Genomic DNA, 20,550 nt, shown 5'->3' with positions numbered 1-20,550 from the left:
TTAATTTGCTTGGTTCCTCTCTAATGTCTTACAATAACCTTTGGTGTGAAAATAAAACTGGAGTGAATTAAATATTCTGAAAAATTATCATTTACTGTCATAGTGTTCATTGCCAGCCATCTGAATACAACATACAAACATCAGAACACGTCTTTTCACCGCAGGATATGACCAGTATCCATTAGTGCTCTATTTATATGACACATGCCAACATACAACATGAATCGATTTTGTTTTTGAATTGATGAAGAATTTCATTTCTGTTGATTTACAACACAAGCGATGTGTCTTCAAGGCAATAGCGTCATATTTTCAACATTTGAGGATCCAGTGTGTCACAACTGCTGTTTGTTTGCTGGTTGGAAAATAAAACTTATTACATCTTGTTCACAAACATTTAGCCTATTTTCCAACCCAGGAATCCTATTTGCAAATATGAATTCAAACGGCATCTTATGACAGATAAAAACAATCTGCAAGACAAGGCACATGAAAATATACAAGCTGACCACATAAAGCATCTGAGTGCTTGACAGAAAAAACAAAAAACAAAACAACATATTTTTGCTTACATGGCAAAGGTAAAAATTGTGCCTGAAAGCGAACTGGAAAATATGAGTGAGAGTAGTTCAGTGTTTTTCAAAGTGGGGGACCTTTAGGGGGCGCTGTGGGGCCCTCAGAAAGCTGGAGGGAAGATAAGGGGAGGGCATGCCGGATTTTAATTTTTTTTTTTTATCTGAATTTTTTCATCATAATTTTAGTTTTGTTTTTCAATATTTGTGTTTAGATTAAAATATAACTTAAAAATGTGTTTAAATGTTATTTCTGATGCTCATTTTCTGATTGGTTGCCAGTCAAATTGATCAAACTGCTTTGATCCTCAAGCCAGAAATGGAAAAGTTTCTGACAAGAAAAAGACGAAATGAACCGTTCAGCAGGCCGACTGTGGAGAACATGAGAACTGTGTGAATAAAACAATGTATTACATATTTTCTTATAATCCAAAGGATTCAAATGAAAATATGTATTATTTGATAATAAATATTTTTTTGCAATAGAATTTGGAGATAATGTGTTTTAGTTATATTATTTTTATCATTACGTTACAGCTATGTGTTACTGTTTTGCTGCAGCTGGCTTCTACTTACCCTTAAAATTCCACTGACAGAAACGTATAAATGTTTTATAGAAAGCTGGTACAATTTGGCTTTGTTGCATAAATAAATGACAGTACTTTCTGTGCTGTGTCATTGTTCATCTGCCTTCATCGTGTCACCAAGATTTATTGGTAAAGATGTGTAAAAAGTCATAAAATAAATTATTTAATGAAGTTACATAATCTCACAAATAAGAATTTAGAATATCCGAGCCTTTAATTTACATATTTATTTAGTGGGGGGGGATCCATGTCAAAAAATATAACTTTACATCTACGTTCCAGGCAAAGTTATTGAAATTCCTAATAATCCTCTAAAATAAATACTGAAGTATTTTAAATTTGATTATAACTTCTAATTAGTAAAATATGACATTTTTTCGCCCGGTGGGTTTAAACATAACATGAAACAACAACCCTATTATGTAAGCTAGCCAATGGCTAGCTAGCTTACAAAACCACCATGGGATTCAACTTACACTTCAACTGGTTGTTGTGGGAGTGATGTCACATAAAAGCATTTTCTGCACAACCATCACAAATGTAAACATGTGGCGTTTGCTAAGCTTTTCTCTTAACCTTAACTGAAACCACGTGTTTTGGTGAGACAACGGCAAAGTCTCTGTTACAAAGAGTGAACATGTGGAGGAACGCCTCAGGCCAGGTGTTGAATATGGTGGGGGATCTGGGCTGCTGTGGGTCAGATTCTCTTCCCAAAGTCCAGGGAACACTGAAAAGATGCTGTAAAGCCATACTCTCCATTATCCAGGAATGTATGCTGCTTCTGATGTGCTTCCATTGTGGAATAGTCCATGTCTATTAGGAGCAAGTGTGTGTTGTTCAGTGTCTGGCTGTATCAGGATTGGGACGTTATTTTTTGCACTTGTGTCACCGTCTCATTTTCAGTTTGTTTTCTTTAGGCTTTATGTGTGCTCCTGAATGTTTAGATAATTATAACAACTAAATGATTAGATGAATCAATCAGAAAGTTGGGCATGCCATCAGTTTCACTTTCAGTTTCAAGTATAGAGATGTCTGTATAGCACAGCACGCAATACGCAGTGGCATAAAAAGGGTTAATGTAACAGATTTGTGAGCCATAGTCGCATTATTTTTGTAGCAATAGTGGACATGTAGTATTTATATGTGGGGTTTTGTGAGCCGTGTCAATAATGTGGCAAAATCTTCCAACATGCCCCAAAAAAATTGTAGTAGCCAATTCGTGTATGCTACAGTGTCAAGTGCGTAGTAAGGGTGTGTGTGTCCTACCTGATCAGTGAGAGAGAAAAAAGTATGGAAAAGAAAATTGATAAAAAGCGGCAGAATATTTTTCTACAAGCAAGGTAGATATACAAAAGAACCTCAACTCTAGTCGATTGGGTTTGCACCCATAATTGACTGTCCTGTGCTAATAACGTTGGAGTTTATTGTGATGCTTTATTGTTACTCGTTTTAGAATAACAACAAAATTAGTTTCAGAATTTTTATGCATCACTAAAAATAAACCACATGTGGGTGATTGAGTTGGGTGGTTCTGACTTTTTAAACACCAAAATCTAGGGGAGCTGGTAGGATAAATATTCTTATTTCAACAATCTCTGAACACAAGTTTGGACAAAACACCTCCTTTTAGAGAATTATCTCATTTTTACTTGACAGTTTTTTTTGCAAATAGGGCTTTAAAAATGAAAATAAAAACAACAAAAGAAAGACAATAATCCATGTAATGGAAAACATGACCGTTTTCACCGTGTACCGGTGGATACACGGCTGTTCAAAGTTTGAGGAGTTTCTATAGCAGCACTGAATTCGTCAGGAGTCTCGTTCTTCTTCTTCCACCTTGGTAACTGATGGCAGCAGAGCAAATACTTTGTTCCTTTAGTTTTCTGTAGAATGTGTTGGTCTAAACCCCCCTTAAGGTGCTAAGGTCTCGCTGAGGAAGATCTGACTCACCACTGGCTCCAGGGGCACTTTACCCTCAACATGCTTCGAGCAAGAACCAAGAAACCAACAAGACGATCAGTCACAATATTCTGTCCTCAAGTAAGACATGTTGCGACCTTTAGGACAAGTCCAGCGCCTTCACTTGGTTGAGGACAGGTAAGTCTTCAGATAACAGTTTGTTAAACGGTTCACAGGTTTGTGTCATTTGGCAAAAAAAAAAAAAAAAAAAAGGGCACAAGAACTTTAGAGGGGGCGCTGAGAGTCCGAGCTCCCTCTAGAAAGGCCAGTGTAAATCCTCAAAGTCCCCCGATTGGCTCATGTTCACATCCGTCTCCAGGAGGTTCATGATGGCCGCCATGGCTGCCTCGTCGCTGCTGAAGCTGCTGAGCCCTGGGAGATCCAGGTCCAGCTGGGACGGCTCACCTGGGGGACAGCGAACAGGAAAGAACTTCAGAAACTCTCATCTAAAACTTTCAGCAATACTCAGGGCTTTGTTTTCAAGGCAAGTTATTGTCCCTAAATCCTGTCTCGTTTACTTTTAAGCAGGTACTTGCATGCTTTATTGGGTTTATTTAGGTGCTAATACATAATGTGTTACATTTGAACACAAACTAATACGTCTCAAGTTTCAAATCATGGCTGCCACCCATCTAAACACAACAATATTTGCAATAGTAACAATAGTTTCACTAATAACAATAGTTTACTTCCACTTTCAATGGTCTGAATTTTTTAAATCAGTACTGAACAACATCTACTGACAAAAACTTCGCAGTTGTGTTTAAATGCATACAATGTTGAGAAATAAAATATTAGCTTATTCTGCTAATTGTTGCTAGCCTGATTACCCGATTACTTAAAACAGGCCGTTTAAACTATTAAGTACCATTTTCCTTCCATTGGAGTACCAAACATTGATTTTCACACAATTTTGATGTACTGTGTTTGAAAGTTGCCAACAAACTAAAACTACCTCCACTCTCAGGAGCTCCACTGCTTTCAGCAGCTTCCTTACTGGAATCAGCCTGGGACTGGGAGGTTGAAGAGCTGCCTGCTTCCTCTTCTCTGCTGGGAGTCTGCAAAAGTCAGAAACACCTTAAAGCTCAAAGTTAAAGCAGACCAACTGTTAGTGTCTGGAAATACACTGTGGTTGACGGTCTTCAGTAGCAGTGAGGCAACTTACTCTCCTGCTGGTGAGTGGACATTTCTCCTGGACAGAACCAAATGGACTAGAAGCTCCACTCGATGGGGACGAGTTTGCCCTGTTAAAAATAGACATAAAACTCTGGTGATGTGTGCTTAAGGTACTCAAACGTTGAAGGTCTAGTCTAGGGCTATTCGATTGGGGACCAAAATTGCAACATTTGTTACATTTTCAGTGCGGTTCACTTTCACACTGCACTGTGTCAAACCAACCAAAACAATCGGAAAACCTGTTCTCCTCCTCGCCTGTGGTGTCGCTGCACTGAGAACCGTGGAAGGCAATGACACAAGTATATTTTGGAACACTTTCCAAAAATATATTTTTTCTAAAATATACTTTAAGTTCCAATTAAAAATATTAGTAAAATTATACTTTGGATAATTCTTTATAAATTACACTTTGCATATATTTGTAAAAATGTGATAGTACACTTAATACACTTCAAACTGTGATTTTCTAAAAATGTATTTGCAGTTAAAATACACTAAGCACCAAATTCATTGTTCCAAAATAACATACTTCAATCATACTGATGATTAGTCTGGGTTCAAGCATGCTCAAGTACGCTAACATTTTATATTCGTACTATATTTATTTTCCACAAGTGAACTACCATCAGCCATTTCTCCCACTAGTTTTACACTTGTGTATTTGTTTTCATTGTATTTACCCAGAATGCCCTGCGCTGTAGTCCGCTTCCTGCTGTTGGAGCGGTCTACAATCCTTGGTGTTCACACATGCATTTGAACAGTACCAGATTTCACATCAACTGAACCAAGACTGAGGTTTGTAGGCGGTGGACCAGATTTAGCTTTTTTTTGGTTCGCATCAGAGTTTGATTACGTATTCAGACTTCCCCAAGCACACAGACAACCAGACTGGAGTTCGATTAAAGCGGACTAAACATGACTGTGTGAATGCACCCTAAATCTGCCTTTCGTGTGATTTTCTGTCACAACAGTCTTCATGTCTTTCTACATGGCTTATTGCTTGTTTGTATGACTTGTTTGGACTTTTTTAATGGTACCGTCCAATTATTCTCATGCTAGTTTTAAAAATATTTGACTTATTTCTCACATATCATACATATCATTTACCTGTATGTGTCGCTCAGTTCGTTTGCGATCTGGGTCCCTATGCTGGCTGCGTAGATCATGGTGCCCACACCAGTGGAGAGGCCAGGAATCTCTGGGATTTGCTGTGCTTCTTCTGTTAAAGCAAAACCTCAAAGAATTAAGTGTTCATTTCCCTGGAATGTTTTCACTTAATTTTATGAAGTATATCTACTCAAAGCTTCCTGCTTTTGGGAAGGGATGGAAAAACTATAAATGGTTTTATTCAAGTGTGAAAGGCAAGATCAAGAAAACATCTTGATTTTACAGTTTTGAATGAAAACCTCACCCTGAGTCGATTTCGAGCTGCCAGCCTCGTTTTCGTCTTTTGTGTGACCAGGCCCCCTGTTGGTGCAGAGCAGCATTGCAGCTTGCAGATATAATGCATGAAACACGAACCCAATCTGAGCGGGAAAACACACTTACGAGATAACCCTGTTCGAAGAGACGATGAACTCGACTTCTTTGGTCCACGGATTGGTGAAGCTAAACCACTGGCTTTGGAGTGTAACATAGGGGCCGTGTTTTGTTTTGAACTTGTAGCACTGGGTCTCGATCTTCTCTTTGCTTCGAAGAACTGCACAAGACATTGGACTTCATCAAAAAGAACTTCTAAGGACTTCTAAATGACGCGTGAAAACCTTCCTCCAGGTGTTGAAAGTTAGGGTTTTCTACGATTACAGTTTGCTCCATCACCTTGCCGGTGCTTCCGCGCCATGTGCTGCAGGTCGTCCTGGTGGAAGTACTCGTAACAGGAGGTGCCAAGAACTTCCTGCGGCAAATAACCGATGACTGTCGTGGCTCTGTGTAGGAAACAGAAAGGGTGGAGTTTAACTATTCAGCCATTCTCTGTCTTTCCTACCACCTCCCAAGATTGTGTCCAATAAAATGCATTCTAGCAAAAGCTGAATAGCAGCCTCAACATTTCACACCAGAAATTGGATAAACTTGAATCACTTTACGTTATTGGTGTTGTGTAATTACTTCCCAAAAAAGTGAGAAGAGATTGTCATGTGATGCCATCAAGATGCACAGCTTCTTCTGAGAAACAACGGCAAAGACAGAAAGGATTATCTCCACTGACAGAGGAATCGACGCCACAACAAGCCTCTGCCATTCCTTTCTCAGCCGAACCGTGGCTTCAGAGCAAACCCGTAACCGATGGCAAGGGTGGTGGTGGTGCAGGAGTTTTTAGGGGGTATGGGGGGGAGGACAAGATCAATGGTGCGGATGGACGTAGTTAGAAAGTGGAAACTCACTGTTGATCTACAAAAGTGAACTTGCCGTCGATTGCACAGCGGGTTACGAACTCGGTGGCCTTGACGTTAACGTCGTTAAGGGGCTGGTGGGAGACGTGGGGGTGGAGGCGGCACACCGTCACCAGGCAGTTCAGGCTGGGCATCTCCTTGTCGACGGCGTCGCCCTCCGGGTCCAGCTGGCCGCTCGGCCAGGTCCGCATGTATCCGGTGCAGTGGAGGGTGCAGTACCTGTAGGTCTCTGCAGGCAGAAACAACGCGTGAGGCGACGACGCTCGACGTGTTTTAGTGGGAGTTTATGTTTGTTTGTTGGAGAATGTTGGTTCTTAAGCGGCATCAAAAAAAGGAACAGAGATGCTTAAAGCAGGGTTAGGTTACCTCAGAGGGTTTGAACACCTGGTGGAGGCTGAGATAGAGTTAGTGGAAGTTCACCTTTCAGTAGAACAACCCAAACCACACAGGAAGATTATTTAATGCAAGAAATGTAAAAAAAATAATAATAATAAATAATAATAATAATTTTAAAAAATCAAAAAATGAAGATGAAAAGAAGAAAAAATGAACCCACATATGTTAAACAATTACATTTTTGTCTTTGTCCTAGATCCGTTTTAATTTGTTCCCATTTTTGTTTGTTTTTGGTGTTGGTTATATTTAATTGGTTATTTTGTAGATCCGTGCCTCTTTTTGCTAGTGTACAATGCTTGTTTTGCATGAACTAATTGGTGAATTAAAAACAAAAAGAATCCTCCACATGTGCAAAGCTGATAGAGACAAAATGCAGCTGTAAAGGCAGTAAAACGTTGTTGTATGAAGGACTGGGGTTGAGTACAGATGCACACAACATTTTAAGCTGCAGCGCAAACTAAAAGCATGAGGCACCTGGAAGGTTACCGATTCCCCAATGTAGTGAGCAAGTTGTACCACAAGATGGCGCCAGACCTCGAGTCATGTCATTTCAGCAGATCCTGGACCACTTCACTTGTTTGTTGTTACGCAGACCAACTTTTTGTCTTTTAAATTGCCTCTTTTTATTTTTAGTGAAAAGAGACAAATAAAAACATTTTTTAATATTTAGAGTCACTCACAAAAGTGGAACAAAATAAGTTTTGACTGAAGAATATTGGTTGTTTCTTCCTTTGTTTATGAACTGATGGATCCTATATTTTTATCTAGTTCCTCAAACTTTACTAACTCTTACTTCAGGCAGTTTATGAACATTTAATCCAAACAATAAATTGGTTAATAGCAGGATCACGAAGTACTACTACCTCTAACCACTCTGACAGAACCTCACCACATCCTTTTTTTCACCTGTATGAACCAAAGACTTCTGTTCCTGTTTAGACCCTGACTCACCACCAAAAAGAGCAATGCGGTGCAGGCGTGCAGCAGAACGGCCATTTCAGAATCTGACAAACTGGAATTCACCTTTCTTCTTAGAAGCGGCGGGCAGCGAGTGCTTGCCTTCGTGCTTCCCTGTGACCCGACTGTGCTTCATGCGGCAGAAGAAGGAACGCCTGGCTCCGGTGGCCAAGTGGGACGGCCTGGCCGGGGCTTCGGCCTGGACCTGAACCCCCGCTGCACAGAGAAAACCACAAGTTCTGACACAAAGCACCGGATTCCCGTCTGGTTTGCTCTAGTTCGATTTCGCCTGCAGTCTTACTGGAGGCGTCGACGAGGCGCTGCTGGGGGGGCATCTCTGAGGACGAGAGCTGTTCCTTCACCTTGTGGATGTCTTTGGGGTGGATGAAATCGAACAAACTCTGGCCGGTCAGCTCCAACTGGAAGAGAAACGCATGTATTGATGATTTTACTGACTTCAATTTGTAAAACTTATGGTGCGAGTCATTCAGCATTTAATCAGTACATATTCAATTTAAAGTACGATAGAGTTTAGGCTTTGTTTTAACGGTTGAGTGAGTCTAACTCCAAATCAAAGATTATTCAAGGTTTGAAACAGATTGTAAAAGTTTGCATGATCTTTGAATTTTCACATTTTTCACGTTATAACTACAAACATATTTTATTGGGAATTTGTGGGATAGAACAACATAAATTAATGGCAAAACTTCCAATGCTATAAATATTTTTGCATGGTACAGCTGACCACTGCATTTTCATGGGCTCAGTGTAAATTCTCATTTGTGTCAAGACTTCATCAAAATTCTAGTTTTGTTTATTTTAATTTTTTTTAATCAAGCATAAATACTGACAACAAACTGTGCAGTATAGACCGAACAAACCTTGCTGAAGTTAAGGATCTTGGAGACAGACTCTGAGATGAACAGGATCTTCGCCCGATCGCACCTTACAACTAGCAGGAAGCCATCTGCTGCCTTGACATGAAGACACCAAGAATATTGAGAAATAAAAAGCCGGTAAAAAAAAAAAAAAGAGGAAGTGGACATGTTGTGGGAAAGTTTAGGCTACAGTTGAGGCATGTGACCGAAGCCATAATCCCAGACTGGGAAGACTGGCTTTAGTAAATCCAAGCTATAACATATGGGCTCCCTGTTCTGAGGAGTGTGAGAACAGATGTGTCAAGCTTTTAAAGTTCAAAGGGTGAAACTGCTAACGTTGTAAGACAATGGAAGGGGTATGATGCAAGTGGGAAGAACTTATGGAGTGAGGTACAACTCTGCTGCACCACTATTGAAAATAATCTGGTTATGGTGAGGGTTTAGTGATATGCAAGACATGACTGAAAAAGCAACAACTCATGTCTTGGCTGTTTAATTGAAGACCAAAATTGCAACATCTGTTACATTTTCAGCTGCTGCGGTTCACTTTCACACTGCACTGTGTCAAACAAACCAAACCCATTGAAAAACATGTTTAACCTGCTGTAACCACAGAAAACCACAATAACCAAAGAAAAAACCAACACAAAAACCTGTGAAGAAGACACTAAGAGTAACTTCCTTCATCCCAAAATGCAAACAAAATGAAGTGGCATTAGATTTTAGCTGTTGTAGGATTTGTCTTTGGCAAAACACTGCAAGGAATTTCTCCATCTAGTGCTAGACTCAAGAGTTTGTTTTGGTTGCATATACCCAGAATCCCCTGCTTTTTAGGCTGCTCTCTGGCTTTGGATCGCTCTCCTGTCCGCTTTGCATTCACATAAGCTCTGGAAACACACCAGAGTTCGCTTCTATTGAACCTAGACAAGAGTTTGCTTATCCACATCAAAGATTATGTGAACATTCAAACCTCCCCAAACAAATCTGACTTTCTAGGCAAACAAACTAAAGTTTGGGAAAACAGGGTTTCTGTGAATGCATCCCAAGTTGCTGTTTTGAAGCTAAGTATAGTTGAACTGAATGTTTTAATAAACTTGCCAGGAGAAAACATAAACTCTGAAAGGAACAGAACAAATTTTGGTTTTAAAATTTCTGCTGAAAAATTGATAGTTGTAATTTAGCAATGTAACTTGGACAGAGAAGACCAAAGTGCAGATATCTGGACATAGCAAACACAAACTCCTAATGAAAACTATCAAACACAGTGGTGGAGGGTTGGTGATGTGGGTTTGTTTAAACTAAGGTACTTTACAGGCAAAAATGCTTAGTTATAAAATGAACTAAGCAGTTTTCAAAAATATTCCAAAATTAAGTGTAAGGCCTGTCCTGCGACAGACTGGCGACCTGTCCAGGGTGAACCCCAGGGTGCAAGAAAACGGATGGGTGGATAAGTGTAAGGCCATCTGTCCCGTTGCTTAAGTGGAGTCATTCAAGGGGCAGCTGATCTCACGTTATCTAGATACCTAGTTTTAAGAGCTGATAAGAAGTGGGTGACTTCATGTGCTGTCCTTGTAAATTGCACCAAGACTTTCCAATAATCAAATCAAACAATTTAGCTTTTAGAATTTTACCCTGAGCAGAAGGTGCCGAAGGTCATCGTGAGGCAGGATGGAAGGCTTGTGCTTGGCATCGGCAAAGGCACCACTCGCCCCAGCTGAAACCAAACAGAATCCACTTTTAGACCATCTTTACCCACATTTTCAACAGCAGTGCGAACGGTTATGAAGTACCTTTGAGGGCTTTCAGGTGTTGTACAGCTTTCCGAAGAACAGTTAGCTTGTCAAGTTTTCTTGCCATGGGCTGGCACGCAGGAATCATGGCGGAAAGCTCATCAATCAGGTTGTTCATTTTGTCCCTCCGTCGTTTTTCAATCTGTCGGTGAGGCTCCCTGTAGGTACATATTTCCATTTTTACTATCTAAATTTTGATGATTGTAAAATAAAGTAATAAATTCAGTGAAGAACCTTTGACGTCAAAAGTTTCTTAACTACTCAGATGATCCAGACATGAATAGAGATTCACCTGAAGCATTTCATTTTGGCTTGCTGATCCTCTCCCTCAGATCTACAAATGAAATGATCAAAATCAAACTTGATGTATCATCCATAATCAGCATATATAACCTGAAGGTCGTGTGTACCTGCTGAGGTCATCCTCCAAGTTGCAGTTGAGGCTTTGCCTGTGAGATCAGAGACGATGCGAGTCATTTAATACTCCACAGGGACAATTTGTCCATTGGACAGTGTCACGTTTATGATACCACATATGAGTAAAACGACACCAAGGTTGTTTATTGCCTTAGACAACACCCGCTCTTACTGTACACGGGTGTCTGGCCTCTCCTCCACCTCCCCTTTCCGTTTCCTTGGCAGCTCGACAGATGGCATCGTGGATCCTGCTTGGATTGGCCCCTCCTCCTCTTCTGCAGCTCGATCTAATATGTGAGGACAAGCAGGACACGGATGTAGCTGCAAGTGAACACTGCAGCCTGGAGCCCAAAAAGGGCCCAGGTTGTGACACGGTATCAGGGTAACAGCAGGACGCAAAACGCAAATAGAAACAGTTGGGAACTTTGGACAATAGTCTGATGGAAGACCTTGTGTCTTGACATTCATTGGGAAAAAACTTTTCCGGTATCACATATTTAAACATTGTTGTGTCCTACTAACCATAGCGGTCTCTCATGCCAGCCGACTCTTGGATGTCAAGAAAAAATAAAGCAGAAAAAAATGAGGTACAGTATTTTGCCTGCTGTGGTTCCTATTGAGGTTTATTCAAGGGTGCTTGAAAGTTAGTTAAGACCAACTGTTCAGTTTGATTTTCCAGTTCACATGGGTTTGTAGCAGCTTATGACGGTGTCCCTAAAGACATGCTGTGGGCATTGTTGAGTAAATTGAGATGAGATGCACATATCACTTCTAGAAGATGTCTGGTCTCTAGTTTCCGAAAGCAAAAGCTGTGTGCTTGTTCTGGGTACAGAGTCAAATTTGTTCCTTCAGCATGTTGTTCTCCACCAGTGCTGACCCTGAAACTGGTCGTGTTACTGGTGTTGACAGACAGGACGTCAGGTGCAAGTGTGGAGAGGAGATGTTCTGGTTTGAGAACTTCTGAGTCTCGTCGTTCAGAGGAAACAGTAGTGTTACTGTCTTCAAGCAACGGCGCCCTGCAGTTACTAATCTCTTCAATTAAATAAACAACTTAACACATTGTAGTCAGGCAAGTGCCGTTCTCCTGGCAACTGCCAAATCCAGACTTGCCCAATGGAGTGCCAAACAGAGAAAATTGATTATAGTATTTTTCGTACTATAAGGCGCACTGGATTATAAGGCGCGCCTTCAATGAATGGCCTATTTTAAAACTTTTTTCATATACTTTTTTCGCATTATAAGGCGCATAAAAGTAGAGACGCTACAGTAGAGGCTGGAGTTACGTTATCCATCCACTAGATGGAGCTGCACAAAAGGGAATGTTAACAAAACAGTCCGACTCCGGTTGGCTAGGAGAGCCTTCCGCGACTGGGCTGTAGGGTGGCAGGACGATGGTCACCCTTCTCCGTTCGCACACAGCATGTTCGTGGAGAACGTGGTGCTAAATGACCTGCAGACGACCTGATTCTAGACGGTCGGCAGGTAGATAGGTCAGTCAAACTTTATTAATAGATTACGAACCAACCTTCTTACAACTATCGCAGCATGCACCGCACGCTTATTCTTCTAAGGGCAAAAATGAAGTCGGCGGCTGCTTACCCTAGTTGCTAGACCTGTTGTGGCTCAATATTAGTCCATATATAAAAGGGCACCGGATTAAAAGGCGCACTGTCGGCTTCTGAGGAAATTGAAGGTTTTTAGGTGCGCCTTATAGTGCGAAAAATACGGTAACCACTCCAGAGAACTGCTCTAGAATCCACTGGTGGTGTGCTTTGCATTGCTAAATCCAATACTTTGAATTTGATGAGGTAAGGTTTGGATGCAACTTTTAGCCATAGAAACCTATACCAACAAACTGTCCAAGCTCTCCAACTGGACTCATTGCACAGTCCAGTTGTGAAATTGCGATGCTTGAGAACGTCCCGCTCTGTCATAAATTTGTGTAGAAGCAGATCGAGCCCGAGTGCTGTAAATAATACCCAATCTATGGAAATGATTGGGTGACTCACTACTTGTGAAAATTTAGGGTAAATTGTCTTCGAAAACCCGCTCATGTTTATTACCCATCTCCCTCCAGCTGTATTTTACTTTAAAAAAGCTAACTTCTCAAGAATCCTACCATTTCCCCTCACTCTTTTATCCTTCAGCTTCCAGACACATTACTTTCTCAAAACACTCAAACTTATCTGCTTGGCCTCAGTCTTGCTCTGGAGTCATCCGTTTCCAGGCGAACTGTGACGTGCCGACTGAACGCTGCCATTCAAAACCTCGAGCTGTGCAGGTTTGGGCTGTTAAATGGCACGTGTGCGTAAATAAGGTTTGTTCTGTGTCTTGCCTAATCCTTGTATAACCGCTGGAACGCTGACCTACTTACAACTCTCGGGTGAATTCTTTAAATTGTGACATCCATTTACAAAAAATAAAACCTGCACGTGAGGAACACTTTATAATGAGATAGCTGACTGCGACTGACCAACATAGCACCTCGGTTGAATTATTGACTGGATTTTTCATGGCTAATTGTAATGTATTAGGTGATTTAAGTAGATTGCCTTCTTTTTGAGTTTAATCCTCCAGCGAGGAAGCAGAGTGTCCCGTCAGACTGACAGTTCCCGAAACAATCTGTTCTGGAAGCAAGATCGTACGGTCAACTCATTTGCGCTTAAGAAATAATTTCAGATAATTCTTAAAATGTGCATCAACAAAGTGTAACATATTTATTTATATAAATTAAAATTGCCTTAAAATTTGTTCTAAGAGAACCTTCTTTCCTAGACAATGTTGATATTCTCTTAACGAATCAAATCATATTAACATGAATAATAATTGTCATAATTTAGTTAACAGATTATAAGCAGAAGATTGGACCCACTGGACTGTTAGCTAGTAGCTACCATCAAAGCAACCTCTGGTGGACTCATCACGGACAAAAAAAACAACTTTATTTTTACAATAATCACGTTTTATGAAAATAACTAAAAGTGTTATTGGACTGAACAATACTATATACCATGTGCTAATGAAAAATTACTTTATTAGCCTACTTTTCCTTAGATTTAATTGTTGTACGTAAATTTACTTGATTTTTTTTTCAGAAGCAGTCTTGCGGTTAAGTCGACTTTCTTTATTTCTTGTTATTCCCCTTAAATCATATTCTATTTTTATGATTACATTGTCACACAAAAAGGAAAAAGCAATAAAAACATACCCTTCCTGGAAATATTTCTTTTCACACAAGTGCAAATTAGCTCATGGTACAGATTGTGCTTTCAGGACAGATTCTGCAGTAACAACCACACGCATGCACACACAACACACAACACACACACACGCACGCACACACACACACATACAAAGCCTCGTAAAAGCAAACATGAGGTCAGTGCAACCCGATAGGCATCACACACGGTAAACAGCTTGCGGAGTCCAATTGACCATGTCTCTTAAGACTGTGAAAGGGCTAAGTAATTGCTTCAGAGCAGCAATCTGAATAAAAATTTATTAATTATGAACTAAACGTAAAATACATGTCATAGTGACCCCTCTCTGGCTTAAATGACACCTGGGAGTACACAGGAAGATTTAAACCAGCAGCGGGGAAAAAACTGAATTTCACTGACATATTTTCTTTAATCTTTCCGGTGCCGTTTAGTGGGTCACTGATGCACTAGTGGAAACACCAGCTCTCTCCTCCACCCACCATGGATCTCTGCAGCTGATCCAGCACAGCACACTGTGTCCTTCATCAGGTGGTTTTACCACCTTTGTGTCATTCAGCTAAGGTTGTTGAAGGTTTCATGCTTTGAACGAACATATATGGGAAACACTGAGTCACACCAGCGGTGACAGGATCACTGTGGAGAGGCCAGGCCTGCAGGGCCTGGCCTCTCCAGGCCCTGCAGGGGCCTGGAGAGGCCCCTGCAGGGCGAATTACACAACCGACGTTTACTTGTTTATTTTGCAAACAAATCAACTAGAACAAATGCAAACTGTAATTTTTTTTACATTCAGGAGGTGGAAATTAGGATGTTAATTTAATTTAAGCGAAGGGATGAGGCGGAAGCACAATTTTCTGTTTAATTCCACTTGAATACCTTGAGAGAATTTGTTGGTGGACAATAAACGACCTGATTTGGGTTTAAATGATTCACAGAGGGGGGGAAAAAATCCCTTTTTAACACAATGCATCAACTCACTTTAGAATCAAAAGACCTTGGAAAATTGCCCAAGCTGCTTGACAACTGGCTGCACGTGTCTTTAATTCACTTATTTATGCTAATTCACAAACAAACTTACATAAGGTCCCTGCAGATAAAGAGATAAAGAGACCCAGTCATGAGTAGAAATAGTCTCCAGTTTAGGTCAGGATATTCTTCAGAAAAACTCATGAGTTTTCTTGAAGCTGTTGAATTATAACATCTATAGCTTCAAGCACACAGCCAAGCTATAGCAGAAATACAGAACATGGTATAGCTTAATATTGTAGTACTTTGTAGTCAGGCATGTTTTTGGATTTTGAATGCTTGTTTTTCCATTTTCTGTCCACAAAGTGATCATGATCTTTACAGAAAGTGCTTAGAAATTAATAAAATAGGCAAGAAGAGGACAAAAAACTGTTTCAGGTCTAAAGGACACAATTTACACCAGTTCATTATGCAATTCCTCCATTCTAAGAAATCATAAAAAATCTTAACTTAAGGTGAATTTATCAGTCGTTCTTAATTGATACTTTACGTCAAACCCTTAAAATGGGCCAGCAGACATGATTCCATCCAATTGTCATGCCAATTTTGACTGAAATTTTAACATGTTGCAAAAAAGAACATGTGAATCAGGCATGTTTCCATATAGTAGTTTGGAGAGAAATCAACCAAGCTACATAAAGCGTTATTTTCATGCTACGTGTGACTGTTATAAACCTCGAGCTGTGCAGGCTTGGGCTGTTAAATGGCATGTGTGTGTAAATAAGGCATCAGAACTTACTCTGCAAATGTGTTTCAACCTTCAACACGATGCTCCAAATGTGCATGAGAAAATGTGAATATAAGCACAGTTAAAAAGGGTTACAATTATTTCATTACAGTATAATCACACACTAAAAATTTGTGAAAAATCTGCCCTTTAATTTGAGGGATGGAGAAAAAAACACATTGGATGCTTTCTACATATGACCTAATTTTTTCCTTCAATTATTTGGTCGTAAATGTATTCATAGTGATTGAATTTTTTCACATTGCATATTAAAATCTTAAAAGTCTTCTTTGTTAAAAAAAAAAATATATATATATATATATTTAACTGCACGCAACATGTGAAAGGTTCTCTTGGTTGAAGAATTTTGCGAGGCATTGTACACAGGAAGTGCTAAGCATGAAACAATAAGCAGCGTTCTGTCATGGAGGTAGCGTAGATATTGAATGTTTTCTTTCATTTATGCGTTGCTGACGTATTTAGCTTGATGTTTGATTATTGCTAATTAAAGATAACCAGTAAACTAATAAGCTCTCTGCGTTTAGATAACCTTTAGATATTTGGCACTTAGCTTGCAGATCAAACCAGTTTGATCAGCCAGTAGTTGAGTCTGCTTTGTTTTTTAGTAATTACGTTTTTTCTGTTAAACAATTTGTTTGAGTTCTTGTTAAGTTGTTGTTAAGGCTTAAAAAATTGAGTATTTTTTTTTGGCTTTTTGCTATAAATAAAACACGTTCTAATTTGAAATCATTACCATTTCCTAATGCCAGATCTGTTTAATATTTGTTATTATTCCTGAATAATAATTTGACAAACTTTTGATAATATTAACATTTAAGGATTCCATGTAAAATGAGTGACAAAAGCAGCCAAAGTTGTTGGGGGTTTTTTCAGTCCAAAAGACGTTCATTTGCTCTATTCAGACAGAAAATGGGTAAAAAAAGAGAGAAAAATACATCAATTGCTCCAAAGTTAGGAAGTTAGGAAACCCTGGACGGCTGCATTGAAGAAAATTAGCTTCTACAAATCCTACAAGTCTAAAGTTTTTTTTTTAATATGGATAAATATGGATCAAGACTGATATTTAGCTGACTTTTACACTCACTTCTGTTAAGAAGAACAAGGTTCTGGTGAAACATCAGGAAGAGTTTGAGTTATTCTTAGAGCTGCTATCTATGTATCCAGGAACTGAGGCAGCAATTCCAGAGCCAGATCTGTTTTAAGGTCATTGTAAACATGCTGCGAGACTCGGATGACTCTTTATTCTCCAGCAGAGTTTGAGGTCATGATTTGATATCCGTGATGCCGGAGCTGCTTTTGCACAACATGCAAGACTATTACGGAAACTAACACCAGTGAACCTTATTTATGCCCAAGATACAACCAAATTACAACTTTAATGAAAAAGTTCAGGGTGGTGTTCAGACTTTGGCAATGCGCTGTATATATTCACAGTTTAATTGCGGGTGAAGTTTAAATGTTTGAACAAGGATATGTAGGGGAAATGCACCTAAAAATGTTAAGTTACTTAATTAAAATATTAAAAATAAGCACAGTGTTTTTAGGCATTAGTTTCTTAAAAACACTGCTTTACACAGCAATTGGACAAGACAAAGGAAGGAGAGAGAAATGGAAAACATGGAGCAAAGGGGATCAATCCCAAGACAACTGCGTTGAAGACAACAGCCCATATGCACATGGTGCGCGCGTTAAAAAACAATCATACATGCTTTTTTCGTGCAGGACATACAAGGGAGTTCAGCTTATTTAATTATTTTTGCCTATTTAAGTCTTAATTTGCAGACATTTGAGTTGTTCTGTCGTAAATGTAGGGTAGGTAGAATATTTTCAACTTACAACTGTTTATTTCGAATATGCCTGAAATAAACAGAACTCCACAGATCTTAATTTTTGGAACTGTTCATTTACAAGCACATTTCATTTATTGAGGAAAAGTCACTATGTATTTTAATGACAGGCTGCATTTAAACACTGCTGTTGAGTTTTCATATGACCTATACCGAAATGAGTTTTGCGTTGTCAGAACGTCACGTATAAATTGATCAAACCCCATTTTTCGAGGGGCATTCCTATGCCTGTAAGTATTGTGGGACTTTCTTGAGTCTTTTCATGCTTCACATTCCTGCACTCTTCCCTGGACCTATTCAGCGGCTCTCGGCCACCGCAGGAACCAAGCTGCCTCCCCCTGCTGCACGGTGAAGGCAGCGCTGCTCTACTGATCTACTGACCCACTTTCTGGAGGGAGCCTGAGAGAGAAACAGTATCTCGTGGAAACACGTGACGCAGAGTAGCTAAGCTCTTGTCGGGGCAGTTCTTCTTGGTGACGGTCGGGTCAAACATAAAGAAAGGCTGACCGCCAGCTTCGAGGATAAAGATAGAAATATAACAATGATTTAAATTGTAAAACTTGGGAGGTGCTATATATTTCGTCATAGCGGCGTTGCCTGGTGAAGAGCCAACAAAGGCGCTTCATGCGAAAGCTTGCGGTTGGTCGGACATTGAATGAAGCAAAGTACGTGGAGCGCGCGACTAGATAACTCAACAATATAGTTCAGCAGCGTTAATTTCATACGGAAAGCTACTGTGGCTAAACCCTGACACCAAGAGGGACACTAAACCTCACTGACAAGTAGCTGAATTACTCTAAACAATAAAAGAGTCAAAACAGACTTTTTACATATTATGTATCTCAATTTAAATATGTTTTTCGCTAGAAATAGGAAATAAGGTGAAGCAGGAGTTCAACAAAAAATAACTGTAGCATCAATTCAAAGTAAAGTACTGACAACCAGAGCATAAGGGCTTACCTGCCGGTTTGTCCGCCGTGCTGTCGGAGCCCCCGGTTGACATGCCTGCGGACTGGAACCGGTGCTCCGGGTGAAGGCTACGGAGAGCCGCCGCGCATGTTGAGACACCAGCTGTTGTGGTGTAATGCATAAAAGAGACGGTGGGAAGGAGGGAGCTTCAGATAGCCGGGGTGTTGTATAATTGACTTCATTTTTTCAACCCCCCTCCCCCCCTCCATCACCCTTCTCCTCCTCCGCGCGTAGTTCCTTTTTTTTTCTTTACACAGAACGATGTGAGTGGAGTGGAGTGGAGTGGGGTGTGGTGGGGGTAGAAACGTGAGGGATGTGTGAGAGAGGAACACCCATTTTCAATAGCGGACGGGGAAAGGAGGAGAGAGTTCACGCCGGTCTTGTCCTCCATTAGCTACCTCTATGGTTCATTCAGGTCCACAATCGAAAAAGCTGCAACGTTCTGAAGATATATATTTTTTTGCAAATGTAATTTAATAGAGCCAGTCACAGAAAAACGACAAAGTTTATGCCAGTAGTTATTATTGTACGATTAAGCTGAACAAAATACAACTCTGACTGCAGTTTCGTATGACAGGTAATCAATTTGAAGGACAATTAAATGGCCTGACAGGAATTGTGCAGTGAGCGTGCGGCAGTGCTGATAAATTAATTTTTGATTCATGCCGAATAGAGCCAGGTCACTTACGACAGCGCAGAGGGAAGATTTCCTCTTCCCCTCCCCGTGTAGTACACGTTTCGGTGACCTCAATAAGAGCCCGGAGCGCGTCACCCATCTGACACCGCTGCAAGCTTTCTCGCTCCCTTCCTTTCTGAGCAACGAGAGAAGTGAGGTCTCACTCTGTTTCTTTTTTCAAATCAATTTTCATCCAAAACATTCTACATTATAAATTATGTATTTTTTTTTTTTTTGTCAAACTAAACCATTCCTATCCCTGGTCATTTAAGATTGTAAAAAATATTTATTTTACTAAATGCCAGTGTAATGACAGAAAGTATTTGTTTCACAATTACAGTTTTGGATACTTTTGAACAATTGACTTCGGAAGAGGATTAAGGGCACTGAAAAAATTGGCTTCCCCCCCCTAGAATTTTGACTTTACTCTCAGAAGTGTTTTTTCTTAGAGGATGAAAGTCAGAACAATGAGGAAAACCAATCTGAATTCTGAAATCCAAATTTCCGTGGCCCTAATCTTCTTCCCTGATGAAGTGAAGATATTCACCTGTTCAGACGATGATGTGCTAGGGTACCTTTTTTGGTCAGAAATGTGCAATTCAACCTGCTTAATAAAAGAAAAAAAAAAAGTAAAGATGCTTGCCGAAGCTACTAAGAGGCTGTCATTTTGTCATTTTTAGAGTGTAATAAGTCTAATTTTTTGATATGCTTAAAGGCTGCTCATAAAGGAAGAAGTAGTTATTTCAAAAGCAACATATGGAGCTAGAGTACAGTTTACAAATTCACCTGATAGGCATGAGGCAGATTAACCACCCAAATGTTAGGATCCATTTAATGAGCCATAGCAACAGTTTTAATTATTCAATGATAAATTGTAGCATATTTTAACTAAATAGATTCTGAAATAATTACATACATCTTTAACATTAATGGATTCAACTTTT

General features: G+C 39.9%; 1 protein-coding gene across 1 annotated transcript; it reads right to left on the bottom strand.

Annotated features, from left to right (window-relative positions):
• Window positions 1–72: 72 nt before the first annotated feature.
• On the bottom strand, window positions 73–19,720 carry LOC103459656 (aryl hydrocarbon receptor nuclear translocator-like protein 2). Its single transcript, XM_008401413.2, has 18 exons — window positions 19,619–19,720; window positions 18,922–19,032; window positions 11,295–11,409; window positions 11,116–11,154; window positions 10,998–11,039; window positions 10,706–10,863; window positions 10,547–10,629; window positions 8,919–9,011; window positions 8,339–8,456; window positions 8,104–8,253; window positions 6,676–6,913; window positions 6,113–6,219; window positions 5,843–5,993; window positions 5,706–5,761; window positions 5,402–5,513; window positions 4,284–4,362; window positions 4,074–4,176; window positions 73–3,523 (listed from the first exon to the last, which is right to left on the bottom strand). Exons 1-18 carry the CDS (start codon window positions 19,704–19,706, stop codon window positions 3,375–3,377), a joined length of 1,992 nt encoding a protein of 663 aa, XP_008399635.1. The 5' UTR covers window positions 19,707–19,720; the 3' UTR covers window positions 73–3,374.
• Between the last annotated feature and the right edge of the window lie 830 nt (window positions 19,721–20,550).

Source organism: Poecilia reticulata, linkage group LG23 (genome assembly GCF_000633615.1).
Source record: "Poecilia reticulata strain Guanapo linkage group LG23, Guppy_female_1.0+MT, whole genome shotgun sequence".
In the NCBI taxonomy this organism is placed as follows: Eukaryota; Metazoa; Chordata; class Actinopteri; order Cyprinodontiformes; family Poeciliidae; genus Poecilia; species Poecilia reticulata.
This window is presented reverse-complemented; position numbering and strand designations above follow the sequence as displayed.

What these genes read in the sequence shown, in the direction of transcription:
- LOC103459656 (XM_008401413.2), bottom strand. Translation starts at nt 19,706, where the DNA reads ATGGGTGACGCGCTCCGGGCTCTTATTGAGGTCACCGAAACGTGTACT. An exon ending in AATCTTCCCTCTGCGCTGTC is followed by an intron (nt 19,033 to 19,618) that starts GTAAGTGACCTG and finishes ACACCACAACAG; the next exon opens with CTGGTGTCTCAACATGCGCG. An exon ending in AGATCCTTAACTTCAGCAAG is followed by an intron (nt 8,457 to 8,918) that starts GTTTGTTCGGTC and finishes TTTCTCTTCCAG; the next exon opens with TTGGAGCTGACCGGCCAGAG.